Below are 27867 nucleotides of genomic sequence, written 5' to 3' on the forward strand. Positions count from 1 at the left end.
ACTCAGAAGCATTTGTGTGACATTTCCCTCATCTCCTTCCAGCCTGTGATGGTTCAGAGCCTGTGGTTGTGTAGAAATCACTGAAGGAGGTTGTTCAGGACAACCAGCACAATGAATAAAAGCCTTTAATGGAATTTAAACCCTCCATCCTCCTCGTCCTCATTAGCTTCCTGTAATCACCAGCCCACACAGTCAGTGTGGATAGAAATATCTTTACCATATAAATTAGATTTTCTGCAAGGTGTTCTGTGGTTCACCACAGTGCCTGGCTGTGTAAAATAGACAAACACAGATCCAATAGAGCAGGAATTATGTATTTAATTCAGAGTTCTGTATAGAGTGCTCATAAAAGCTTGATCATGATAGAGGGGCCAATAAACATTTGGGAACATAAATATTTCTGTAGGAAATGGCTTTGTGAAGCATTTAGTTGTTGAGTAATAAGAACAACAGAGAAAATCAGAATAACAGAAACCTCTGGGTACTGGTCTGATGGGTTATATATGTTGCAATGATAATAATGTTGAGGGAGAATTTTTATGGGACCAGTAGCAACGAATACATCGAGTCCTGCCAATTTACTAATGAATTCATTTTTCTTGTGCTTGCCTCACTTGCTATCCCTGCTGTTCAAAATTCAGCTTTAAACCTGAAAAGCAGTGGATGGCACCTCAGGGTGCTGAGCTGCTCCTCTGAGTTTGTGTGAGCTGAGTGTTTTGAGTCTTGGGCCATTTCTGGAACATCCATTACTTGTGTATTTAGGCAGCAGTCCAGCCAGACAACACAGGGACATATATTTTAGGAAAGCACACATCAAAAAGTGTTTTAAATGGCCAAATTGTAGGACAAAACATTCTGGCAACACAGCTGGTGCTGTCAGTCTGTGGGCTAGAAAATAAGAAAAGAACCTGTAAGAAAAATAAAAGCAACCTAGGAATAGCTAATCAGGTTAGAAAGGATGTTTTGCCTGCAAGGATTTTTTTAGGTCTATAGGAAAAAATTGAACAAGATTAAAAAATGTTTGTCCATCCTGTGTGACAGATGTAGGAGAAGATGGAATCGTTTGTTACTTCTCTGTTTTCCCTCTGAAAACAGCAGCAGCAGTGAGCTGGCAGGCACAGTGAAATGCAGTTAGCAAAAGTAATGGGACTTGAAAGTTTGACCTTTTGTGATGGAAATTTGATATGAAAAAAGGGTCTTTTGATAATTTCTCTATCCAATCAGATATGGGAGATGTCTTGATCCTGTTTCCTTATTTGCATGCTGACTGATCTCATTTGAAAACCCAATCATTCAGAAATATTGGGACGTCAACAGAAATGTTACAAACAAGAAGTTGTTTTATCTGAAAGGTCTGCAGGGTGTCATCTCTTGTTTTTCACTCCAGTGGCCTGATCTCTTCTTCATGATTCCATGTTTTTATTGGCAGGATAAGTTGAACATATTGAAATGCAAATAGCTCTTTCCTCATTGAACCGAAATATAGGAGATTTTTTTTTCTCTATGATTGATTGTATCCAGGGCACTTCAAAAGACACAAAGAAAATACTTTCTGCAGTGCCTCTGATTCCTTGACATTGCCAAGTTCTGACGTTTCCTGTTAGCAATCATTGGCACAGAGTGATTCCTGAGCCTGCTCTCACCTCTGCTTTCCTCCCACGTAATGCCCACAGCGCTGCTCACTGTTCCTGGGACACAGCCTGAGCTCCCTTTGTCTCCACAAACACTTTTTTTTTTAAATTAACCAACACTCTTTGTTGCTGTCCCAGGTGCTGAATGTCAGAAATGGATTTTACCAATTTGCAGGTGTATTTAAACCTACAGTGGGTAGTTCAAAGCCCCCCAAGATCACATGTAGTGTGTAGAACTGTCCCCATGATTATCTGGAAAATCGGATTTCACAGCCAAGGCACTGCCCACTTAGGTGAGTTTAGGATCAACTTTATCTCCCAGACAATTTAACCTTTCTGTGTTCTAGAGCAGGCAATCCAATTTCCATTTTACTCAGCCTCCCAGTGGGTTGATGACAAGTTTTGCCTGCTGTGTGACTGGTGTCATTATCTCTCATTTCAGAGCTACCTGTTAAACTAAGCCAAAGTTCTGCATCACTTAACCCAGAAACTGGGGATAAACTATCAATATATGGTAGTTCTGAATAATGGGAATTATTTTAAATATTTTTTATTTGCATGCCTTTTAACATCAGTGTCAAGCTATATGATAATTTTTTTTTCTATAGTACCCCATTTTTTTTTCCACCCAGACTGCCCCAAGCCTGCTAATCTGAGTGCTGCCCTGGGAAATGGGATGTGCAGCTCCTTCTTTCTGGGGCACTTAGGTTCCCTCTCTTGTTTTTTTTTTTGTTTTTTTTTTTTAAGTAACTATTTACTGAATGTAGGCCTCTTGCCTCCCTGCTGAACACCTGCACTGCCTTGCAGAGACATCCTGATTTTTGGTGGAGGGCTCTGCACAGGGATTGCTTTCCAAACCCAAATCCTGAAGAGAGCAGGTGCAAGGAAAGGGATGAACCAGATTATAAACTTGACATAATAACTTATTTTGGAAGTTGCTGAGCTGGTTTGTACAGCACTTTGGAATGGAAAGCTCCAAATTAGACAGGTCAGGATTTACCCCAGAGTCCCTCAGGTGGGTGACAAAACCAGGTACACATGGAGGTCTGCAGCCTTCTTCACTGAGCTGAAGAAATCCAATATTCACCCAGCTTGTTGTTTACTCAATAGATCCCAGGGTCTAACACAAAACAGTGCCTGTGTGAGATGGTTATGTGATGGTACCTAATTTCTTCAGCAGTACCTCTGGAATGGGCTGGGGATTTCACTGCCTGCTTTGACTGAGGAGTAACTTGGCTGATAGGCCCCTTCAAACCCAGAGAATCTGTTTCATCAAACCCTGTGGCCTGTCAGCTGTGGGGGAGTGCTTTGTGAAACAGCAGGAATGGCAAATTCCCCCATTCCTTGTGCAACAAACTGGAGTTGTTGGGATGAGCAGCTCTCAGAATTAGACACCGAGCCTTCTCCTGGGTGGGAAACCAACCTCCTTCATCTCTGTGTGTTTTAGAATATCAAACCACCTAAATCTAAACACAATGTGTTATTCCTGATAACCACAGCAATCTTGCTCTTCCTTGCTGGATTTTTTAATACACTTTCCTCTCCACCTTCCTCATTCACTCCTCACTATTAGAAAAACAAAAAACAGCTCAGCGCACCAATATTTTCTCCACGGTGAAGTCAGCATAGAATATTAGTGTCCAAAAAGTTGTAAAACAAAAGACTATCATATGTTGCACCTTTTAATCATGTAATTGCTGAGTGACATTTAACTCTGAGGCTTTAAGTTACTCCTTTTCAGCCAGCCTTCTCCTCGTGGCCCTCTCGTCCCTCCCTCCTCCCAGAGCAACCTGCTTTTGCAGAGTGGTGCTTTAACTACACTGAAGTTTGGCTGGGCTTCTACATATTACAGCAGCAACACGAAAGCAAACAATTGAAGTATTTGAGAACAATGAAATATGTATGGCTATCTGTGACAGCCCTATAAAGCAGAGCAATTAGCCACGTAATCCGAGAAAGCCAAAGCGCCCGGCAGCCCACGGTTCCCTATTAGTTAAATGCTTTTTGTACGTCCTCATCCCATCAAATCAACTAACACTTCCTTTAATTGGTTCATGAATTATACAGCTCGGCTGCATTATAATTTAATCACCAGTAAACATTCCTGGGGCCTGCTGTAAAGTGTATAGCGCTCATTAATTCCTTAATTTCAGCAGATGGAAGGGGAGATCGGATGAACGGTGGCAGTACAGAGCGCCTTGGGCAATGGAAGAAGGAAAAAAAGGTGGGGGGCCGTTTAGATTTTTTTAAGGGCTGTCAGAAACTCAATCTGTGAGCTGTCAGCAGCCTGGACCCGCTCTCCCCCCTCCTCCTCCTGCCTTCACCCCACCTACTGCTGCAAGTGACTGACGGGTTCATATGGAGCCTTGTCAAGCCGTCTTTAAACATCAAGCCAGCGGGTAAACCAAGCCCAATGTAAATTAATTCTTGTCTTACGGGCCCCCCTTTCTCTGTCCCCATGAATATTTCATGGCGGGCAGCATAAATATTAATTCTAATAGCTCTGCACAGTGGTTATTATTTCTGTTTTATGACAAATATTCATAAAATATTCAGGACCCTTTTTTAGAACATTTACACACTTGATTGTGAAATTTTCCAGCTTCCTGGGGACACAGTAAACATATTGGGGTTCTCTTGATGGACTTTTTTCTCTCTTAATTAATACTACGCCACATTAATATTTAATCAGATTTAGTTTTCCTTTCCCCAGAAGTGAACCCTATTACATTTGAGGATTTATTTGACAGTATTTAAACAGGGAATTTTTATTCCCTATTATGAAATTGGTTTCATTTGACACATATATAAAATGACACATCATAATCCATTCTTTTATTCCCTCCCCTTGCCCCCAAATCAGACACTTTTTCGGCATCAGTTCTTTTATTTATTTTTACATACCAAATATCTTAGCAACAACAAAAGTTAGTGTTTAAATGTTGAGAGTGGGGGTTAAGCATCATTTAGTCTAAATTTGATTCACTTTATTTAATAAGGAAGAAAAAGATAGGTTTCCTTGTTAGGAGCAGGAGGTGCTGGTGCCAAGCTGCAGACAGGTAGCAAAGGCATCAGTCCTGAGATGAGTTTGCTGGTGCTTAACCCTGGAGTTGTTGCTCCACTCCAGATTTGCTTTGCAGAATCTAATTATTGCAGGGCAGGGTTGCAGGGATCTGAGGAAACACTCCTGCATTTGGGGGAGAGGGTTCAGGTTCCTGACCTCGGGCCTCTGGGGCTGCAGAGGCTGTGGATTATCTGAGAAGGGGTTTGATTAACCTTGTGCAGGGCAGAAATCGTGCCAGGCACACTTCTCTGAAGCACTGCTGGCTGCCATCTTACTCTGTGATTCATAAAGCACCGCTGGAATGAACTCCAGGGGGAATGCAAAGATGCTGGAATAACAGCTGAGAGTAAGGAGGAGGCAAAGAATAGAAATGAGGGGAGAAATGTAAAGCAGTTTTGAATGCAGGTATTAATGCATCCAAGCCACTTATTACACACAGAAAGAGTTAATGTTGCCTTCTCAAAAGAAGCTTTAAAAATGCATTGAAGCCACTCCTAGGAGCACATTTGCTCTCTCTGTGCCTTTCACTGTGCTCTGTAATGTTTGCACAGCCCCAAGTCCTGCAGACCACAGAAGGGCTCTGGCTGCCCAAAGGCCTGGGGTTCCTTGCTGTTGGGAATCCATGGAGCTGCTTTGCTTTATCCCAGCTCCAGAGCCAGCCCATGGTCCTGTTGCCCCTGTGTGGCACCTGCTGGGACACCACTGAGCCCCCAGGCTGGTGGGGGGGCACACAGGAGGGACCCTGTCACCTCGACTGTCTGGGCTGGTGGAGCCCAGCTCATCCAGCTGGAGGTGGAAAACATCTCAGAGAGTCAGAACTCTGCACTGCTGGGGAGGGGAAGGAACATCTGCAGCCACAAAAGATGTTGTTCATCTCACTCCCCTGGCCAGCAGCCATGTCCTGGGAATAGTGCCCCACTTAGGTGCCTTTTGTAGTTATTTGACAGAAATGCATCCATTTGAAAAGATCCAGGGTCTGGAAATAGCTTGTCATGCCATGAATCATTGTAAGAGCTCAATGAGTAAAACACTTGTGTTGATGAACCTGTTTTAGTGTTTATGCAGTGTATTTTCCCTTATGGTTGAAACCTAGAGGGTGAAATTACTTCCCAAAATAGAATCAAGCATCTTTCATCAGAAGATATCCCAGAGTCTGAAAGAAATCAGTGAATGAAACCTCCCAACAGCTCCTTCCATAAATAAGAGATAAGGATCATTGCATCCCTTGCAGAAGCATGCAGGAGTATTTAGGGTAGGGAATGAACTGTGATTCATGTTGAGTCAGGGGTGCAGCCTCAGCAGAGCCTTTGTAATCTGGTTAGCCATGGACAAAACACCTGGTGAGAGCTGCACTGAACCCTGAACCAAGCTTGGGAGAAGGTAGATGGGATCTGTGTGACCAGTCTTAATTTTTAAGAGAGGGGCTGGGGATGCAGAATGTGCTTGGCATCCTGTCTGGTGCTGGAGAAGAGGCTTAGCCAAGGTTTCAGGTTCAAGGTGTCCTTATGCCATAGGGAAGAGGAGGTTCTTATGGGGAATTGATTGACCCAAGTCAGTATCTCTGGCTGGAAAGTCAACAAAGGTTAAATGGTCAGGGTTTTATCTGGTATTAGATACTTGGATTCAAATCTGAACCTCCTTGTACCTGTCAGGCTAGACCACTAACTTGATTTGTCATATTGTTGTGATCACTCAATGGTGCTACCCAAGGAAAAGACCTTTTTGCAGTGCTGATAATTTTTGTATCCTGACCAAAGCTGTCATCCTATTCCTTTGTGCTTGTAAAATCCAGGAGTTTGTACAGTTTTGTGCAAGTTCTGAAACTTTTGAAACTTAATAATATGGTCAGTTTTAACAATAAGAATCTTAAAGTTTACTCAAATTCAGGACAGTTTTTAGAGCTGGTTTTGTCCCTCTGCCAGTTCAGTCGATGCCCCCAAGGCTTTTCCATGAATTTGTGAGAACTCTGTGATTTCCTTCCCCACCTGCTTTGGCTGCTTTGTGAACCAAAGGGAGAAGCTGGTGTTTGTGCCAGGGATGACACCAGGACTGTACCTGTGGTGGCCTTTCAGGACCTCCTGCATCCTTACACTTCTACCTCAGCTCTTTCTCAGCTTTATATTTCAATTACAAAACTTGTAGCCATTGCCTGCCAGAGCAGAGTCCTCCAGGAGAGTTGTTTTCCATGGGGAATTGTGCCACAGCACCAGGAGCACTGCTGATATCTCCACATGGAATGAGATGTTCTGTGCCTCATGAAAGACACAATTATTTGCAGCCTTGAATTTGACATTTTCTATTTGCCTTGAAAAGGAGGTAAGTTTGTGTCTCTTCCTCTCTCCTTCTTTCACTCTCTCCTTCCTGTTCTTTTTTCTCTGATTTAGCTGAGGGTCTGTCAAAGTTGTGCCAGCAAAGTTTGCTGTAACTTTGACATCACACAGGCATCTGATCTTCACTTTTTTTTTTTTTTTTTTTTTTTTTTTTTTTAATTTAAAGCAGACTGATGTGGTACGTTGTAAACTGCCAGGAGCACTTGCTAATTTAGTAGTTAATGACAGTCACAGAGAGTGTTTTTCTTGCCCCTGGAGAGGTTTTAGACACAGCTGGGGTAGATTTGCCACTATCAATTATGCACAATTTTAAACAAGAATTGGCCAGCAGGGGCCTCTTTTTTTTTGCAGAGTGCAGAGAGTGAAGAATGGGAGTATGGCAGCTGGTACCTGCCTGCAAGGGACAAGATATATAGGAGTCAAGAAAATAAGGGAAAGATTAATAGCTTACTATTTTTAAAGTTGCAGTTTCAACTCAAAAGTTTAAAAGCTGCATTAAAAGTGGCCCAGTGTTGGCTGGTGGTGGATTTTTGTTTTAATTTGAGTATCCTAACTTTGTTACAAAGCTTGGCCTGGTCCTGGTATAGCCACAAGTCAGTAGTTTCTGATTTTAAAAGCCAGGTAGGGATCAGGATCCTGTCTCAGATATCCTGTTGTTTTGTCTTTACATCCTTAAATGAAAACAAGACATGAATTTTATTTCATTCTATAAATCTAATTTCACTGTATATCTAATTTCATAGACTATAGTTCTATAAGAAGGGCTTGGCTTTGGGCTCCAATCCACCAATGTCAATCAAGAGCAACTCCAAGTAGTGGGAAATGCCAAGGATGAGAATCTGACCAAAGCAAATAGCTCAGGTCTAGAACAGGCAACATCTGGATCCATCTAGGTCAGCCTCATGAAGCAGCTGTGCTTAAATGACAGGACCTGGCTCACAGGCAGAGCTTCAGCTCTCTGGAGAGGTGAAGGCAGCTGGCAGGGCAGGGGAGCCATCCTGGAAAGGGACTGTCCTTAGCAGGAGCATTCCTTATTCCCCAGCACAGGATTGCAGGATTCAGGCACACAGCACCTGCTTCTCTTACAGCAACATTCAAATTTTTTCCCTTACAGGTGTTTGAAGTCAGTGTGGTTTTATCCAGAAAACAGGAAAACCACCACCAAATCAATTCTTGTGAGGACAGCACTGAGCACTGCCAGTTGTTAATAACTTGGATTAAGTGGCTTGGTTGCCATCTGGAGCAAATGCAGCTCAAGATTAGTTGAAGGCTGTTGTGTAGGTCACAAATCCTTCACTCCTGGCGTGCTTGGGACACATTTTTCCAAAAATGCCATCTCATGATCAGGGGGAAATGACACCTCTGCCAGCCCTGCTCTTCCCTCTCCTCCTCCATTTGCCAGGGGAAGCATCAGGATGCCCTGGTGACCTCCAGGCTCTGAGGTGTCACAGTCTGAATAGTCAGAAGCCAGAAGTGGCTGGAATACTCCTCTGGAATGCCAGATGGCTGCAGGAAAACAGCATTATATTCCAGCTGCTAGGGCTGCAATACATTTCATTGCCATCCAAAGGCAGCAAGATCTCATTTGACTGGGTACACAGTGAAGGTGTCATCATCATTATTAATTTGTTGGAATTTAATCTCTCTAATGTATCTGGAAGCTGCACTAGATTAGATAAATGATGTTAAGTACAGTGAGGAAGAGGCAGGATTCTGACACACAGATATTTTGTGCCTTTTAACATTTGTGTTCACACTTTTATCATCTATAAAAGCTGACAGGAGTGGACCTTTTCCCACGTATCCCTCTCCTGGGAGATGGAACAAAGGAGAGAGGGCAGAGCTGTGCTTAGGAATCTCTTGGTTTCACTCAATGGGAGTCAGGGAGACCTTTGTCCTCAGAGGCTGCACCAATTTTTCCCCACATCTCCAGCTGGGTTCCAGACATTTTTGGTTGCCCATGGGTGGATCCTGACCCTGTGGCACAGGTGTGAGGATTCCTGATGCCTCTGCCCAGCTCTCCCCTCACCTTGCTGCTGACTGACACCCTCCCCTGGTGCAGCTGAGCTCAGTGCTGGATGCTAATCCAGCAGGGTAATGTTGTGTTCTTTGATATGAGCCTGTGTTTCCTCACCTCCCTGTCTACCAGTTCTGATGACATCTGTTTCATATTTCCCCTCGATAGGAGTTGTGACACATTACAACACACAAAGCCTGGCTGATTCCTAAAATGAGCTTTACAGAGGATGGATTTATGTGAGAAAACCACACTCACTGTGTGGAAGGGGCCAAGCTCTGCTTGGAGAGGAATCCAGAGCTTGCAGGGATTTGTTCCAGTTCCTGCTGCACCAAGGCCATGGGTACAACCCTCTGTGTTTTGAGGGTTTCCAAGAGAAATCCAATAAATGTGTTACCTGGGCAATTGGAGGATCAGCTTTGTTATGTGATCAGTGTCAGAAGCCTGAGTGAGGGACAGAGGCCAAATGTTCTCAGAAGTTCCTTGAGGAGCTGCAGGAGATGTATCAGATATCCAAGGCTAACACTTCCCAGCCTGCAGCCGTGTAAATAGGCTTCACTCATGTGAGGAAACCTCCTGGGGCTGTGTAATAGCCTGTGTGGGGTATATGTCTCCTTCAAAATGGTAATAAAGCTTTCTAATTGGAAGTATTTTAAGTCTAGACTGTAGTTCTGTCAGTGGCTTTCCCCTTCATCTTTTTTTTTTTCCCTGCTTCTGAACGATTTTAAAGTGACAGCCCTGGGGAGTGTTGTTTTCTCTTATCTGTGGGAGATGTGTGGAGTGGCAGGGTGAGGCATCCCACCTTCCTCTGGAAGGGCCCTTGGATTGGGGTTTGTGCTGCTGTACAGTGAATTCTGTGTGTGCTGTTACACAATGCACGTGGGGGGAAAAAAATCCATATTAGCAGGGATGTCTGCACCCTCCCACATCTTCCCCCTGCACTCCTCTTTAATGGTGACACCAGGCTGGATAATAAGCAGCATCTTGTTTGGAAAAGAAGGGAGTCTCAGACAAGGCTTTCAGAGTTCATTTTGTTGGCAGCTTTTTAAGTGGAGTTTTTTAGGCTCTTCTGTTTCAAATACCATAATACTTTTTGTGTTCCTAACTATGAATTACGACAAGCTTTCTTGATATGCCAAGTTCTAATCCTTCAGTGGGTTTGTTTATCTTGGGATATAATAGGAAACCGTATCAATTATCTTGACTGTATAAATGTTGTTCCTCTCTACTAGAATATTCATCTTGAGACATATCATCAGATGTTACCTGTTCTGACAATCACGTTTTTGTGCCATTGTTGGGCAACAGAAACAAAGAAAAACAAAATGTTAAGAGTGTAAGGGATAAAAGAGTGTTGAAACTGTTGTTCTTTTCCTGTCTTTGGAATCTCCAAGATCTTGAATGTTTTATTCCTGGCTGTTATTTTGTTACCACAGTGTGAATAGAAGTCATTATCTGTAAACATTTGAAAAGAGAGATGATTTTCATAACTTTAAATCCTACAAAGGATTCTAGTAATCTGCTATGTGCATGCCAAGGTAAAGCTCAGCCTTTCATCTGGTCTGATCCCACCCAGTCAGTGGAAAATGTTCCTTTGGTGAATGTCTAAACCACGCAGTATCTCCTGTGAGAAGCAGACAAAAATGAAAACAGGAAGCCTGGCCTTGAAGGCAGCAGCAGGAGAAGGTGTGTTTTAAAGAGATGTGTATTTACAGCCTTCAGGTTGTGCTTCACTGGGAAAAAAAAATTCCGCAGGTTCAAAGGGAGCCTTATTTTGTATTTTGTTCTGAGCTAATTGCTAAATGTGATCTTTGTGCAGGTCTGCTCTAGTCTCCAATAGCTGGGGGACAGGGGATTCATGTCTGCTCAGGCTCAGCAGTTTGTCAAGAATTTTCTGCTGAGGAGCTTTTGAACACAAATGTAAAATTAACAGGACCAGTATAAAGAACCAAAAAGACAAGGAATCTATGTGAGATGGGCACAATAGTTTATATGCAAAGTGGGATGTTCTGGGTGCATGTGGGGCATGTTATTTTCTGGTTCTGCATCCTCCATCCACATAAGGACATTTGTGCCATCTCTGTGAAATGGGTTGGCAAATCCTGCTCCATCCCCCAGTGAAAAGCTGCTCCTGGTGTGGGACCCAGCCCAGTGACACTGGGGCTGCTCCTCTCAGATGCTGAGCAACTCTCACTCGTTCACACTCCGTGGGAATTGCAGATTCTGATCTTCAAATGAAGCATTCAGCATTAATATTTCCTTCCAGCAGTGTCACCAGCAGGGCCCAGCCATGCTGAGCTGCTCCCTGTGCCTGGCAGTGCTGATGGGAGGGACAGGGAATTGTCAGCAGCATCGTGGGGCTTGTGTTCTGTCTTAGCACTCATCCTGCTTTGAAAGATGCAGGGCAGGAGTGGGAGAGCAGAGGACTCACTCTGGGGGGAGGCAAGGGCAGGGCTGAAACAGCAAGAGGAAAATCCCTCACATGGGTACTGGAGAAATGCACAATTCTGGCAGACAAGCCCTTTCTCTGTCCTTGACAGGACCAGCAGAGGTGTTTTATTTACCTCTGGGGGCATGTCACTGGGATTCTGTTTGCTGGTTGGGCTGGGAAGTGGATCAGAAAAGTTCAGAGGGAAGTGCTGGGTGGTGAGAGAGCTGGGACAGACTGAGAGAGGCTGCAGCTGCAATTGCCACACCCTGAGCTGTCAGAGCACACACAGTGCCAGAGAGCTGCTGCCTTGCTGAGCCTGCAGAGCAAACAGAACACGAGCAGGAGCTGTGCAGAGACCCTGTGCTCACACTGGGGGGACTGTCACTGCCACCACTGCTCTTTGTTTGGTGAGGATTAACTCCCACTCTGAAGGTCACAAGTGATGTTCTCAGGGTGTTAATGCATTTAATTGTTGTGTTCTCCACAGGGTTTTCTTCTTTAACCTCCCCTACGAGTCCATCGTGGAGCGCCTGTCCCAGCGGAGAACTGATCCCGTCACTGGGGAGAGGTGAGCACTCCTGGCTCCTGAGGAGCATCTCCTGCCTGCCAGGGAGATGAAAGCACCAAATAGGCTTCTTAGAAATCTGAGGAGCTCAGGAATGCTCTACTCCTGCTTAGGGATTCCTTAAAAGAAAAGTTAAAACTTTCATAGCTCCTGAAGCACCAGCTCACCTTCCTGCTGCAGCAGCTCCTCAGAGCAGGGGGGTTTTGAAATCCTGTGCCTGAAATCTGCTCAGCAAATGGCTCAGGTCTAACATTTTCATGGTAGCTAAATTGGTTGGTAAAATAATGCTGAAGGAAGATGTCTGAAACCTAGCCTAAGTGCAGATGGTTTTCAGATATTCCCATGGGAATTTGGAAGGTTTCCCAGCTGGGGAAAATGGAAAATTTGCTGCATTTTCTTCCCCAGGCTCCTGTGATGGTCCTGTCTGCTGGGAGGTGTTAATGTATTTCCTGCTCAGTAGAGCAAACTCATTTGAGTCACTGAGTCACTGCAAGGTTGGTTCATCTCACTGGTGTCACATCCCCTTGTCCCACCAGTGACCTCCAGCTTTCCTGTCTTCTCCACCCTTGATTTCCAGGGAAGAAGTCACAAATAAATTTATCTTCCCAAATACCTGCTGGAGTTGGGTGTGTTCACACCTTCACTTGTGGTCTGGTTTTGTCATTTCCCACACATAAATTTTAAACCCTTATTTTGCTTTTCTAAAGGCTGAGCACATCCTATTGCATCAGAGACAAATCCTGAACCCTCAAAGATTAAGACCATGAAGAGTGGATTTGTCCCAAAGTGATGGATGATTATTCAGACATCTCACTCGAGGTGCAGCATTAACTTGTGACAGCAGCAGTGATTTGCTGTAACTGCTCTCTTTGCTTTAATAACGAGCAATGTGGTTGTTCAGCAGAAAGGAACAGGCTGGAGCAAATCATTCCCACATCTTTGCATTTCTTATCATTAGGATTAGGCTGTTCAGTATCTGCTCCAGTTCACACGCTTCCCTCTCCCACACCCTGGGGTTTATTCCTCACAAATTCTCAGTGAATTGAATTGTTTTAGGTGCTGTGTCTAATCCTTGGCACTGGGTAAAGTCTGCCCCTCTGGCTGCAGGGTGTGACTCAGTGTGCCCTAAAGGATTCCCACTCTGTGACCACATCATCTCTCCTTGGTTTTGCATTATCCCAAAAGTTTCAGGAAATTTGGCTGTACAGGAAGAGGGATAAACTGGTTTGGTGTTAGGGCAGAGGAGACTCTGGCAAGGCAGGAACATCATCAGAACTCCTTTGGTGTCAGCTGAGCTGGGCTGTGGCACTTCTACAAGACTCTGAGAATGAAAATCCTCTTTCCTGCTGAAGTAACTGAGGGAAGCCACAACTGTGAATTGAGGGAAGCCAAATTCTGGCTTTTGAAAAATTAAAAATAGCCAAAATCTATCTCAAGTGAATTAACCTTATTTTACCTTCTGCTACTACATAAAGATGTTAGCTGTTAATTGCCTGAGAGCCTTAAACAGCTTAAAAACTTTAAGTGACAGGTCCCAGCAATGCTGGACACAGGGCTGTGTTTATGTTTAAGGTTAAGGTTTTTTAGATGCTTTTTTAAAGACAGGAATCAAAGATTACAAGTAAAAGATCTGGAAATGCTTCTGAACCTGGAGCACTGGGTAATGTAACAGGAATTTCTCCTTGTGTGGAGCAGATAAACACAGCCAGTGTCACCTCCAGAGAAACCCTTGGCCTTTGAGGATCCAGGATTCTTGAGGGCAGCAGTGACAGATTACCTGCCCTGAAATTTCCAGTCTTTGTTTTAAAACCCCACCCTGGAGCAGAAAAAGGACTGTGCTAGGTAAAAACACAGAGGATCTGCAGAAGTGGCTGCTGTGTCCTCAGGCTGAGCTGAAACTGTGGCATTTCTTCTCCTCTGCAGGTACCACACCACCTTCAGACCAGCTCCCACTCCAGAGATCCAGGCCCGGCTCAGGCAGAACCCCAAAGATGAGGAAAAAAATATTGAGAAACGCCTGCACACCTATTACAGCCATGTCAAGGCCCTGGAGGATTTTTACCAAGATGCCTTTTATGTCAATGCTGACCAAGACCCTTATGTTATCTTTGAGTTCATAGAAAGCTGTGTCATTAAGCCCCTTCCATGTAAAGGCAGTAGAAGTTTATAATTTAAAGGGATGATTTTGTAGAAGAGTTGATTTGAGTTTTTTGCCCTGTAATATTTGCAGCCTGGTTGCTGAAGTGGCAGGTTAGCACCAGGGAAGGGGAAGTCAGCCAAGCTGTGCTGTCTGAAGCTCACCAAGGCTGAGTGAAGTACACAGGGTAAGAAATTGGGGTTTAGGGGAATTTTTTTGGCTTTTGTTTCATGTTGCAGGATACCAATTACCATGGCTGGGGAAGTCCTGTGTTTAATTAAATTTTTTTTCTGTTTCTGAATAATAGTTTTGTCTTCACTGTGTAAGACCCATGAAGCAAATTTGGAGTATTAAAGCTGTTAAATATGCTTGTGTCTTAATTCTGCACAAACCACCCAGACACTCCCTGTCTCCATCTATTGCTGCAAGCAAACACAAAAACAAAGGTCCCAGCTCTGCAGTGAACTTTCTCCACCATGTTTGAGATTGGGGGCTGGGGTTTTCACTCCCCTGTTAAATCAGATTTCTTAAAAAGTGCTGACAAACCCTCTGCAGATGCAGTGGCCATCCCCAGACCCAGAGCAGCTGGACAGGATATCCAGAGCCATGGGAAGCTGACTGCAGGCTCATGAACCCAATCAAGAACACAATGAGCTGCAGGAGCAGGTGGGTCCCTAAATTCTGTTTTCCTGGGGTAACAGCTCCCAGCCTGTGGCTGCTCTGGCTGAGCTGTGCCTGGGTACATTGGTGTCCAAGGTTTCTTTTTTTTTTTTTTCTTTCTCTGGCTGGATGTGGCAGCAATGAATATTTTTACCTGGGAAATCTCTGATGAAACCTGCTGGCTCTCAGACTCTGGCTGTGGGAATGCACATCCTTCATGCCTGGAAGAAAGGGGAGAGATTTGTGCTGTGGTCACAGAACTGGTTGGATGCCTCTCTTATGTCTCCCCTGTGTGTGAGTGTGAATTCTCCCTGCCAGGACATGGGGAGGAGCTTCAGGTTTCTCCTGGAAGCCTCAGGGAAGGTGCAGGCAGAGAGAACAGGCTTTTGGGTTTAGGTGACTCCTCTGGACCTGTTGCTGTCAATAGGTTTGGGTATTTACTGTTGTCTTTGCTGTGTGTATCTAAATCTATATGGAGAAATGAAAAATGTACAGGCCAAATTTCCTTCTTGCTGCTGTAGAGTAACTTCAGGTGGAAAGACCCTGGTTGTCCAGGTGGCAATGGGGATATTGTGTCATTTTGTGAGAATTTAAAGTCAGAATTTTTGATACTTTTGGGAGGGGAGGAGTGATGATGGATTGAAATTGGACTTTCTAGCTTTGAGAGCAGCTCTAGAAGTCTCAGAATAAATACCTCTGAAATCTAAGAAAGCCAAATCCAAGCAGTCTGAGTCCCTGGTGCCTCCTGAGCTGAGAAATTCCAGCCTGTAGCACCAGGCTGAGGCAGAGGCTGCTCCCAGGCCAGGGCCCAGCCACAAAGCTGGGCAAGGACATCCTTAACAGCCCTACCTGTTACAAATGTGCTGGTTGGTGACTGCTTGGGCAGCTGGGTTTTCTGCCATTGCTATGAAGATGTGCTGCAGCATTCATGCATAATTGGAAGCCCTTCTATTAATAATACATGGGAAGCTCATCTTGCTAATATCACCTTCATCTGAGCGTTCCTACTAAATATTTTGATAGATGAAATGGGTAGAGAGTGTATTTAAATACTGTTTGTACTGCAGCTAGGGTACAAAAGGGACAGTGCATCTTTAATTAGACAGGTACATCTGCTTAATTAATTTAGCTGTAAAGCCCTTTTTCCTCTTCATTCTTTCATCTATATGCGGATGCTATATTAGTTCTGCTCCACTGGTTCCATAGAAACTGAGAAAAAGAGCTCAGTCTCATTGAGATGCACTTGGCATGTCTGGGTAGGAGTCTCAGGTCAGTGGTCAACCCCCAAGGGTTTGCAGCAGGCCTGAAGTGCAGAACGTCAGGGTTAGCAGAACATGCTAATACTCATGTAGAACTCTCCCTCAGAAACAACTAAAACAATTGACATTCATTTAATTACTGTAAACGAAACAGCCCCTGCATGACTTTGCATAGTAAAGCCTGTTAATACCAAAAAGGTTCAGTGGATGGAAGGAGGAATTAGGCTTTTATAATTGGAATGCAACACTTGAAAACCAATTTGGTAACTAGGCGTGATTTTATTAGCATCTTATTCTGGCAAAACAAATGTTGAGCAATGAGAAAAACAAGGTAAAGAGGAGGTGGGAGGAACACAGCAGGGATCAGATGTTACTGATTGTACAGCTTTGCCCAGGTCTGGAATGGACATCTTCCATCACTCTGCTTCCCAGAGACACTTTGTGGAGAGGGCTGCCTGGAGCTTGTGCTGCACCCTGTAAGTTATGCTGTTAATTATGGAGTTCAGCAACAAGAGCAGTTGGTCCAACTTTCCCAGAAACTTTTGTGTCCACCAGATCTGTCAGTGGTGGAAGGGCTCTTGAACAGCCCCAGGCAGGAGATCCCCTCCTCCAGCACCACCTCTGCAGGGACCCCCTGCAGCTCTCCAAGGACTTCCCTCACCTTTCCCTTGAGGCTTGGGGGATGGAATTAACCCAACCTGCTCTGTGGTGAGGACTCTGAGGAATGGAAACCTCATCCTCCTCCTCTCTCCCCAAGAATATTCATTGTCTTTATGTATGCATAGACAGCCATGGTATTTCCTGTCTAGAAATACACAATAGGATGAAGAGGATGAGGAAAGGGTGACTGAGTGATGAGGTTTCAGAGCCATAAGTGAATTGAGGTAAAAGGCAGCAATGAAGTCCCTTGTCACCAATCCCAGAGCAGGGGGGTAATTTGGAGACAAGACTGAATCCTTATGATCCCAAACTTCCTCCTTAGTTCCAAGAATGGCATCTAGCACCAAGGCACTGAGACACTGGAGAGTCCAGAGCTGTCCCACTTATCCATCCAACCTGGAATAGCCAAGGGAGATGATTTCTTCATCTTAGTGGAAGCTGTCAGAAGCTCCTCAAGGAAAATGACACTTTAGCTCTGGACAAACAGGATCCCTGTCTGTTAATTCTCAGCTGTAAGAGCAAGTACTCACAATCCTTTAAAAAAAATTAATAAGAGTGTCAGGAACCCTCAGTCTCTGCTGGAATGTTGCTCTCCCTCTGGAGATGTGGGTTTTTGAACAGTCAGAGTGTTCACCACCAAATCGTGAAGCAATTGACATTTTCCAACTATTCACTTGTTTGAAGTATCCTGCAAAACTTGGGCAAAAACTTACCAAGATAAACTCCCAACTCTGGGATTTGTTCTTTGAACACTTCAGCTGGTGTCTCAAAACTGAGCCTCAATAGCAGATGTGTTGGTTTGAGGAGGCACCTCTGATAAAGGCAAAATAACACAAGGACATGGTGCAGGTGCCTGTTCCTTGCTCCCCTTCCCTGTGAGGTGGCAGCAAGGTTGGATCAGGACAATGTGTGGGACAATTGCTGCAGGAGCAGCACCAGCCCCTGTGTGCCCAGAACTGCCCCTCACAAGTCTGAGGCATTCAAAGATTGCTGGAGCAGCCTCAGCACTCACTGGGCAGCAAAACCCACTCAGGTCAGCAGCAGGGGTTAAATGTTACTGAGTGAGGCAGGCTCTGCTACTCTGGTTAAAAATGCACTTAGGGACAAGTGCTGGTTTACACAAAAATTAAATCCCAATTCCTCTGTACCTGTTGTGAACAGGTCAGGGTGAAGAGTGAAAGCTTTTTGCTAAAGGATCTCCACTGGCAGACAAAGATAACATTGTTGGCTTTAAAATTCCATTTTCCCCTAAGTCTGAAAACAGGTTAAATAAACTGGCAATGGCAGACTGAGTATCTGCTGCCTTGAAAGACAGGGAAAACAAACATTAATGCTGCAATGTTAATGTGAGGTGTGCTAGAGCTTCTCCATGGCAAAGCATTAAAACTCAGTCCAGGGAAATTAAAGAGAACTGCCAGAAATGATCAGCAGGAACCAATCTAATCTGTTATCATGTGAACCTTTGGGTCAGCCAGACTTTAACATTTCAGTAGATCAGGATATTTTTAGGGTGTCTAAGCCATGGCCAAAGCATTGTTCTTTGACTTTTTCTGAAAGCACTGGGCCAGGGTTCTGCAGGGCTCCCTCCCCTTCTCCACAGGCAGGAGAATTTCTAAACTGGAACATTTACTGATGAGCTGGTCACAGCTGCCAGGGCAAGGACTTGCAGCTTCCATTATTTAAAATGCCTTCTCAACCACCACAAATAAACCTCTGCTCAGCTCACATGGAAATGGATGTTCTGCTCCCTCCCCCAAGCCCCAGCAGCACTGGCAAGTTCTGTCCCAGGTACCAGAGCTGGCCCCAAACTCCACACACGCTGGAGATCAAGGTCACTCCTTGTTTTACTGATACCAACACCAGCTACATTTCCCCTCTCTGCACACACACTGAAGTAATTTCAATTTTGAATGCACAGCAATAAAAAACTAAATGTTTCTTTAATACAATTATGGTGTCACTTCCAAGGATATTTACAAACAAGGCTAATTATTTTACAGATGAATGTGCTTCTGCTGTTTCTAGGCTACTACAGTAACATTCTTCTCAGTCAATGCATGATCATGCTTAATGCATGAGACACTGAGCAGAAGGACAGCTGACTTCTTTAATGTTTGCTGAAAAAAAAATGTGCTCCCATTAAAGGTGAAGGAACATGAACAAAATCTGCATAGTCATTGAATCGAGGAAACAAGCACCAATCACACATGCACTGTGTGTCAGCACAATTCCATGATTTCTCAACAGCTGTGGAGCACTTCCCACACAGTGCAAGTGTCAGGAATCACAGACAGGGCGACACCTCTGCCATTGGTACTCTGCAGAATGGAAATACACAAACTCAGGATTATTTGACAGCATGGATTCAAGGTAACAAGACAAACTGTACCACAGTTGGGAGGTATTATTCCTCTAACACTGCATAGGAGGTTGAAAAGGATTCTGCTCTCTGTAGGAACAGGTAGCAAAAAAAGATGTATTTTCTAATAGGACAGTTAGAAGGCAAAATAAATTTCTGGGCTTATCCACTTGAGATGGACTTTCTACAAGAGCCTGGAGTGACAGGGCAAGGGGGAATGGCTTCAAAAGGGTTAGATGGGATATTAGGAAAAAATCCTTCCCTGTGAGGGTGGGCAGGGCTGGCACAGGGTGCCCAGAGCAGCTGTGGCTGCCCCTGGATCCATGGCAGTGTCCAAAGCCAGGCTTGGAACACCCTGGGACAGTGAAGGTGACCCTGCCCATGGGAGGAGTGGGATGGGATGAGCTTTATGATCCCTTCCAACCCAAACCACTCTGGGATACACAAAGAGCTTCACCAGCCTCCCTGGCCCTACCTAGAGCATGTCAGCCACAGTGGGGCTGGGTTTGGGGTGTTCTGTTCGTTTGGGGTTTTTTACTGAGCTGTTATGAAAAGAAAAACTGTCAGCTGGCAGTGATTATGTGTCAGATTTGTGTAAAACTCAACTGCTGCATGAGAGAGACTCTCAATTTAATTGACAGTAGTGTTAATTGGTAATGCCTTTGGTTATCTGAGGTTCTCTGGAAAAGAGAATTCCTCTTGGTAGAGGGTTAAGTGAAACCAAAGGCAAATACATTGGCAAGAGCTAGGAAGGAGTTAGAACTTAGTTCAGAAAAAGAAAGGGGCAAGAGACTTAAGAGCATTGGGAATTTTATATATGTATATATATATTAGTGTTTAAGCTAATTGCTATCAGTTTAATAATTATTACATTTAAAAATTATGCTTACTGTTCCCTATTTGACCCAGGCAGCCAATATCACCTTTCTGCCTGAAGGACTGTTACATTTCTGAGGCAGTTACTCTTCCAGACTTTGAGTGAAATTCATGTCATGGCCAAACTCTTTGTTATGGCTGTAACTGGCACCTGCTTCTCTGGGCAAGCCACTGGAACCATGGATTATCTGGAGAGTTCCATGTTGTACAGCAAGTGCCAGGGTGGTCAAAAAGCACAGGAGAGCACTGCAAGCTGGAGCCTTCTCTACCCACCAAGACCATTCAAGAGGCAGCTCTGCTGTTCCATCCCAGCTTTTGGGAATTGACATCAGTGTCAGGCAGAAAGGACAATTCCCACTGTGCTCAACCTTCCAGTTCCTTGTCAGTGTCCAGCTGCTGAGGCTTCCATGGGTGCATTTCCAAGCAGCTTTAAACTGGCTCTTCCAGGTGTATTCCTGTTTCTGGAGCATGGAATGGGCTCTGGATTTCAGGAGTTGGTAGAACCTGTGATGTTCTATGTACAGGGCTGTGGAAAAAGTCTTCCTCCTCCAGCAGAGTCTATTCCTGTCTCTGTATCTTCCCAGGCTGAAAGGAGCTTATGCAGTAGAGAAAATACTTTCAGTCTTGACACAGCTTTTCTCTAGAACACAGGAGAATCACAGAAGGTGCAAGGTCCCTGCAATAACCTCTTGATCCATTCAGGATCTGCAAATAAGAAAACAAGTTGTTTAAAGCTGGAGGTAGAGATGAACAGAGAATGATTCAACAAACTCAACAGCAACCCTGGACAGTTTGTATATATTCACATGCAGGAGCAACTGAGAATTCAGTGAAATCCAACTCTGTTTCTGCCCTGAAATTTCAAGTAATGGTGAAACACTCCAAGCTTTATCCTTATATAGCTTATAGCTATATAGGAAAAAAAATTAAAGGATCACCACAGCACAACTGCAGTGTTCTCATTTTCTAAACTGAAATTAGATCCCTCACATAAGACAGTCCTTGGTTCCTTTTTCTTTATCTCTCTTGCAGAACTGGATGCTGATCTATTCAACTTGAATATCAAACTAACTGCTGGAGCATTCCAGCACAGGTTATGTGTTTACCCAGATTTCATTCAAATGTGGGATTTCTGCAGTTATTAATTTGTAATTAACACGTCACTAATGTCCAGACAACATGAGGATACTGACTGAAATGCAGAGATTCATATGGGAACTGCCTAAAAGAGTAGTCAGTGAAACTAATTCAAGCCATTTTGTAGATAAAAGTCAAAAAGCCCCAGTCCTGCCCCTTTTGGCCCAGAATATTTTACCTTCTGGGGTTGGGTGTCGTGCAATGCTGTCATGAAGCAAACACCTCCTGTACACCAAACTCTGGCAGGACTGGTAGGTTAGAAAGCACCTGTGAAAGGACAAGCAGTTTTATCAAGAGGTTTGGGGTTTATTGTTTTATAACCTGCTCCTGTGCCCTGACTGGAGGCTGGGTGCTGTTCACAATTTGCTTTCTGAGAGTAAAGGCAGTAATGAACCACATTAAATATGAAAATTAATAATTTATTAATTTGGGTAAATGAAACTTCCCAAGTGTACAAATTGCATATGGACACAAAAATTAAAGGTCAAAAATCAATATATCATTGACAAAAAAATTCTAGCATACAGCAGAGGAGTTGAAAAGCTTGAGAAGAACCAGGGTGTACTTAAGGCCATGACTACTGACCCAAACTAGCACAGAAACCTGTCAGGCACAGCTCTTCTCTGTGACAAACTAGGGATTTGCCAGCTCCAGGGGCAATCTCCATGCACCTCCCACACTGGTACAGGAAAATTTCATTTTCTAAATGTTCCAGAATTTATCTGACTTCTCAAAATGCCTGTTTCTCAATCATTTCTTGTTAAACTGCTTGATTTCAAATGCTGAAGGAGTTTGAACAAACCCTCCTTCAAGGATGACCTGTCCTCAATTTTCCCTTGCCTGCTTTCTCCATCACCCCATATTCCTCCCAAAAGAGAAGCTCAAAAGTAAAAACACTGTCCTGCTAAGAGAACCAAAGCCAACCTCCAGTGCCCTGGCTCTTATGGAGAGGACAGAATAAACAGCAGCATGGCTGTTTCATGCCTTTCCACTGCTAGCAAGTGGTTCAGTGAGCTGCTGAAGGGTGTTTGAGTTGCCCAGAGCAGGGGACAAGCTGTGGGTGATGGAGCCTTTACCTGAGCCAGATGTGGCCGTTGGAGCACACGGCCTGTTTGCGGTCTGTGAAGGGCAGGATCTCCTTGCACAAACTGCAGTGCTCAGGGAAGGTCTGTTTGTTCATCTTCTTCAGGATGTGCCCAATCAGCACCTGCAACACACAAGGAGGCACTGGCTGAGGCAGCCCAGGCTGGGAATGCTTCACTGTGACTTCAGAGTGACACAGAATGAGCTGAATTCCAAAAAAAATCCAAGTGTAAGAAATACAGAGTATCAGTAAGTATTCATTTATCCTCCTTTTGTTCTCCTAAAGATTTCTCTCCCACACTAAAGGGATAATGACCTTAAAAACATTAATTCCTTGCAAGTTTTTAAAGTACTGAAAGAACTGATACCACACCACTGACCATAACAGCAATGCTTTCCCTCATACCTATCACAGTGGATGTGCTGAAAAAAATTCCTGTTCAGAAATTCCCTGGATGTCTTCAGCAGTCATCTGGGAGTACAATGTTTATAGCAGAACATTTATGTGATCAAATTTGTCTGTGACATTTCAATAGATACAAACCACATCCCAGGGACCTTTCAAGTGTGACAGCAAACGGAATAGATAAAATACAATTTAGAAGTCGCTTTTCATCACTATAAAAAAGAAACAAGATTCTTCTAAGATAAGAAAAGCCACCTCTCAAACCTTCAATTCATAGTAATTGGATGCCAGAGCAAGTCAGCAGTGCCAGAGTGAGTTACTGATGGCCACACCTGGCTGTGATGCCAGTAGGGAGAACACCAGTGATGGACACATCCTTCCTTCCTCTGTCTCTCTGGATGCAATATAAAGGTGGATTTTTAGAGTTTAAGTGATTTAAGGACTTGAGGATGAAAACAACTGTTCTCTGCTCATACAAAGAGGTGCAGAGACACCTGAACCATTCCTGTCATTGAGTTTTAAGAGCTAGGAGAATGATGCAGCCACAGCTGCCTTTGTCTCCCTCTGTATTCAGAGAACTTCAGTGCCCTGTGCAGACTTTCCTGGCCACTGACTTCCTGCCACAAATGCTTCCTTTGCACGTTACAGCAGTCAGGATACTGTCCTTGCAGTTAGGCTTTGACATTGGGAGGGACATTGCAAGTTTGGGAAGTGCTCCTATTATGGCCAAGCATTCAGTTATGCTCATTAATTGTAGTACCTCAAAGTGCTGGCCATGTGTGTTGTAACAAAGGCATTCAGTCAGCCTGGTTAATTTAAAGAAGTTCTGAATCCCTGGGTTTAACTCATGAAACACAACCACTTTCTGAGCCTCTGAAACTGATCTTTGCACTGAAGGCTCAGGGAGCAATGCCAACACCTGATGGACCACCTGAACAGTCATTTCAGAAGAGAGACTTCTGCAGCTCTTAATGTTAGAACTACAGTGTGATTGCTTAGAGGAAAGACATCTGAAGTTAAGTTGCATAAAGATGATGGATTAAATAAACACAGTAATGAAAACAAAATATCCTTCAATCAGTTCATGTTCTAAACCCACTGACAGCAGCAAAATAACCCCAGTCCTCTCTCCTGTTCTGCAAAAACTCGGGCATCTTGATTCTTTATAGTACCTGATCCAAATTTCAACATCTGCATTTACATTCCCTCCTATTTCACAGTATCAAGGAAGGACAATTGAAGCTGAATGCTCTACAGAATCTGACTGGCAAGGATGACATGACCACAGCTCTCTTTCCCAGCCCAGCTGTATTTTCAGGAGGGGGGAGAAGGAAGTGACAGTGCCACAGAATGTCCCGAGCAGAGGTGCCACTTACTCGTGCTGTTCTGTCATCGTAGCCATCATCAGACATTAAGAAGTCACAGACCCCTCTGGTGGGAATGCTGGTGTTCTCTGTAATCCACGTGTGCAGGTAAACTTCTCCCAGCACCCTTTTCATGTGTTCTCGTGTCAAGTGCATTTCTACTGCCTCAATCTGTGCCTGTATTTCAAGAAGCTTTTCTACCATTGGCTCACGGCCTCCAGTGTCACTTGACTGATGGAGAGAATCCTCTGTAGTGTCATCAATGTCCACACCTTTGCCTGTGTCCCCCAGGCTCTGCTTGCTGACTTGTTTCGAAGTTCCTTCCTCTTGATCATCTTCAGTGCTGCCCATCCCAGGGGAATCTGATATCAAGATTTTGGCATCCTCGTGTGAAGGTCTCCACGTGACCTCTGAGGGGGCTTTCTGCATCGACTGGTACAAAATCCTCAAGAGAAACAACTTAAACCTCCAGAAGTAAGTGGAACCACAGCTCTCTATCTTTTTATCCAGTGCTTCCTGTAAGAACTGAGGAATGTGCTTATCCTTCAAGATTTTCCAGCGTACAAGATCCGTCAAGTCCACCTGCCGGAAAAGGTTCTGAACGGAAGATTCCAAGAGCTGTGCAGCTGCCTCCTCAAAAGTCTTGAGGGTGACAAACTGCACCTGGTAGTTTTTGTTGACAGGGTGCAGCCCGTTGGCCATGCCCTCGGTGGTGATGACCGCCAGGTACGCCCCGCAGGGACTGACAGCAATTCCATGAGTCCTGACACAGCCAAACACCTCTGAGAGCTTGATCAGCTGGTGCTCAAACTTTAAAGCAACGTCTGTGAATATGGGGATGAGCTGCCTGACCTTGCCATCGCTGGAGCAGGTGTACACCGTGCCGTTCTGCTTGTCCGCAGTCATGGAGACAATGGGCAAGGAGTGGAGCCCCGTCACGTGGGAATTGTGGACGTTCAGCCCCGCTTTGGATATCAGCAGGAGGCACCAGAACACGTAAGGGCCTCTGGCAGCCACCACCAGGCTGCAGCTGCATTTCTGGTAGGGGTGGTAGAGAGGGATGCATTTGATGCTGTGCACGGGCAGCTGGTCCATCTCCTGCCACAAGACCACGGGCTGTCTCAGCGTGAAGTAGCCTTTGACCGCCTTGAGGTTGACAGGGATGATCTTCACGGGGCCGTAGGCGCTGCCCACGATCAGCCCGCTCATCTTGCGGTTGTTGTGCTCGTACTCCCACCAGGACAACACGCTGGGGGAGCCGATTCCCGACTCGATGGTGTTGCAGGAAGTGATGGATTCCTTGCCCAGAAAGGGCAGCTGGAACTGCCAGACGGCGATGTTGCCGTTCTCGAAGAGCACGGCCAGCAGCACGCTGCCCACGTCCCGGCACTCGTTGTTGTGCTTGACCTGCTGGGTGGTGCAGATGCCCGACCACTCCATGCGCACCGGGGCCTGCATGCTGTGCCGCCGCTGGAACTCGGGGAAATCGCCCAGCTCCCCGCAGGGAGTGTCAGCCTTGCACAGCCTGTAACTGGCCTCCAGCAGCCGCTCGCCGTACAGCTCCGTCAGGTCCACCAGCTGCACCCACTGCAGCCGGTTGAGGTTGGCGTGGATGGTCAGGCGGTTGTCCATGGTCAGGGCAGCCAGCAGGCACCTCCCGTTGGCATCACAGCCCAGAGGGGACCAGCTGGAATACTTGAACCCCCGCATGGGTGTCAGGGACTTGCCCTCGGGGTTGAACACTCGGTCCAGCATGAACGTCTGGCTGACGGTGGGATCCACTGAGCTGGCGAATTTCTCCTTACACTCAGCCACCTCCTTCTTTGGGCCAACCTAGAAGAGAACAAAAAGAACCTTTCAAACAATTGTACAGCTGCTTTTTTAGGAGGATTTTCCTGGAATTAATTCCCTTGTGAAACAGAACATCCACAATCACAACCAACACGACACTGCTTAATTGATGCCACTCCTAAAGACTTCAGCTTCATTAATGCCCTGAATTTGCATAGTTTTGAGTCTCAGCTACTGAATTTTTGTCTGCTGAATCAAAGAGCCTGTTTTCATACTTCTGTTTTTCTAAAGATACCTGGCATAATATGTAAATACTCAATATTTTAACTCCATATTATCAGCATTGCTTTGCAAAATAAAATCAAGATTCACAACAATTAAAGTACTATTTAATACAGTATTCACGCACATCTAACATTTTTATAAAAAGTCAGATGTTCACCTGAATGCCCTGCTACAAAAATTCTTCAGCTTAGATAGCAAAACAAAGGAAGATTCCTACTTAAAATTGCATTGAAAGAACTATACTGGAGCTCAGGTGATTCTCAGAAAAACTGCAGAACTTCAGAACCCCTGGACATCACTGGGATATGGTTTTCCCTCCCTTGTACTTTTAAAAGGAGAGACTCTGCAGCAAGTTCTGGGCAGAGCAGGGGCAGCTCCCCAAGAGGGGGATCAGAATCCTGAGATGGGTCAGCCCATTCCGATGTTTAACCGCCCCTCCAGTGAGCAAATTCCTCCTGCTGTCCAAGCTGAACCTCCCCAGGCTCTCTCTTCTTGCCACCTCCCCCTTTAGACATTCATACGCTCTGGAGGCCGTGCCGGGCGCTCACCTTGAGCATGCAGGCGGCGCCGGGCGCGGGCACGGCGGTGCGGTGGATCACCATGTCCTGCCCGCCGCTGTGCACGTCGCTGAGCTGCTCCAGCACGGCGATGCTGCGGGCCGTGCTCACCGACACCCGGTGGTCCTCGGACCAGGCCAGCGGCTCCAGCCCGCTGGCGCCGTGCTGCAGCCGCACCGCCGGCTCTCGCCGCACCGCCGTGAGTCGGAACCCGGCGCTCGCCGCCGCTGCCGCCGCCGCCTCCTCCGCGACGGCCTCGAGCCCCAGCGGCGGCTCCTCCCGCCCCGCCGCCGCCATGTTACCGCCGCCTCACGGGCCGCGCGCACGCGCCGCCGCCGAAGCCCCCGGCGGGCCGGGCCGGGGCTGCCCCCGCTGCCGCCTGCGCGCCCCGCGGGCCCAGGAGCGCGGGTTGCGGGGTGAGGAGAGCCCCGACGGAGCCCCCGCAGCGCTGAGGGGTGTGCGGAGCGGCAGGGTCGGCTGCGGGCTCGGGGAGAGGCTCCGCAGCTGCCGCTGCGCCGCCCTCACCGGCCGGGCCGGGCGTGAGGCGGCCTCGGGGTCCTGCGGAGGAGCGGGCGGGACATGGCGGCGGGCGTGGGGATGCGCGGCCTCGGCCGGGTACGAGCGGAGGGGATGGGAGAGGTGTGGGATCTGTGGGACACGGGACCCTGCGGGACAGGGGACACGGAACACGGGACCATGCGGGACAGGAGACACGGAACACGGGACCCTGCGGGACGGGAGACACGGAACACGGGACCATGCGGGACAGGGGACACGGAACACGGGACCATGCGGGACAGGAGACACGGAACACGGGACCCTGCGGGACAGGGGACACGGAACACGGGACCCTGCGGGACAGGGGACACGGAACACGGGACCATGCGGGACAGGGGACACGGAACACGGGACCATGCGGGGCAGGGGACACGGAACACGGGACCATGCGAGGCAGGGAATCCTGCAGGACAGGGGATACGGGATACGGGATCATGCGGGACCCGGCGGGCCCGTGACAGGGCCAGGAGGCAGCGTCCGACAAGTTGTTAAATGGAGTTTTTGGCTTCCCCCGCCCGAGCCGGGGCTGATGCGGCCCCGGCGCTCGCAGGTGGCTCCGGGGGGCTCGGGCACACGGCGCTGCCCTGGCCGCGGTACCTGTGGCGGGTCTGGGCGATGCTCTCCCAGCCCTGCGCTTCGTCTGCAGAGGCTTTAAAGTGCTTTTGAAAGATATTTTTAAAGCATGTTCTACCCAGTC

The 27867-nt window shown here is 46.1% G+C and overlaps 3 protein-coding genes across 6 annotated transcripts in view; 2 read left to right on the forward strand and 1 right to left on the reverse strand.

Moving 5' to 3' along the window:
- AK8 (adenylate kinase 8) overlaps positions 1 to 14622 on the forward strand; it is a 65309-nt gene extending 50687 nt beyond the window's left edge. For both annotated transcript variants that reach the window (XM_079324636.1, XM_079324637.1), the window contains 2 exons: positions 11961 to 12041; positions 13962 to 14622. In XM_079324636.1, the coding sequence (XP_079180762.1) occupies positions 11961 to 12041; positions 13962 to 14208 (328 nt within the window). In that variant the 3' untranslated portion in view covers positions 14209 to 14622. The remainder of the gene's footprint in view (positions 1 to 11960; positions 12042 to 13961) is intronic.
- Positions 14623 to 16353: 1731 nt separating this feature from the next.
- On the reverse strand, positions 16354 to 26935 carry GTF3C4 (general transcription factor IIIC subunit 4). 2 transcript variants are annotated; one of them, XR_013776620.1, is made up of 6 exons: positions 26604 to 26935; positions 23992 to 25812; positions 22203 to 22333; positions 21305 to 21393; positions 20004 to 20694; positions 16354 to 19072 (listed from the first exon to the last, which is right to left on the reverse strand). XR_013776620.1 is itself a non-coding variant. In XM_079324627.1 (5 exons), the coding sequence occupies exons 1-5, from the start codon at positions 26907 to 26909 to the stop codon at positions 20630 to 20632; spliced, it is 2412 nt and encodes an 803-aa protein (XP_079180753.1). In that variant the 5' UTR covers positions 26910 to 26935; the 3' UTR covers positions 16354 to 20629. The 2 variants fall into 2 exon arrangements, 1 of the variants encoding a protein (XP_079180753.1); XM_079324627.1 differs by having other exon boundaries at positions 16354 to 20694.
- Positions 26936 to 27064: 129 nt separating this feature from the next.
- Positions 27065 to 27867, forward strand: part of DDX31 (DEAD-box helicase 31) — a 43344-nt gene continuing 42541 nt past the window's right edge. For both annotated transcript variants that reach the window (XM_079324630.1, XM_079324631.1), the window contains exon 1: positions 27065 to 27227. In XM_079324630.1, the coding sequence (XP_079180756.1) occupies positions 27192 to 27227 (36 nt within the window). In that variant the 5' untranslated portion in view covers positions 27065 to 27191. The remainder of the gene's footprint in view (positions 27228 to 27867) is intronic.

The sequence above is a fragment of the Erithacus rubecula genome (assembly GCF_903797595.1).
Source record: "Erithacus rubecula genome assembly, chromosome: 21".
In the NCBI taxonomy this organism is placed as follows: Eukaryota; Metazoa; Chordata; class Aves; order Passeriformes; family Muscicapidae; genus Erithacus; species Erithacus rubecula.

Excerpts from the sequence above, each read along its gene's own strand:
- GTF3C4 (XM_079324627.1), bottom strand. The coding sequence starts at position 26,909 with ATGGCGGCGGCGGGGCGGGAGGAGCCGCCGCTGGGGCTCGAGGCCGTC. Across the intron at positions 22,334-23,991 it reads ACGATGACAGAACAGCACGA|GTGCTGATTGGGCACATCCT; the intron begins GTAAGTGGCACC and ends TGTGTGTTGCAG. Across the intron at positions 20,695-21,304 it reads ACGACACCCAACCCCAGAAG|ATCCTGAATGGATCAAGAGG; the intron begins GTAAAATATTCT and ends TCTTATTTGCAG.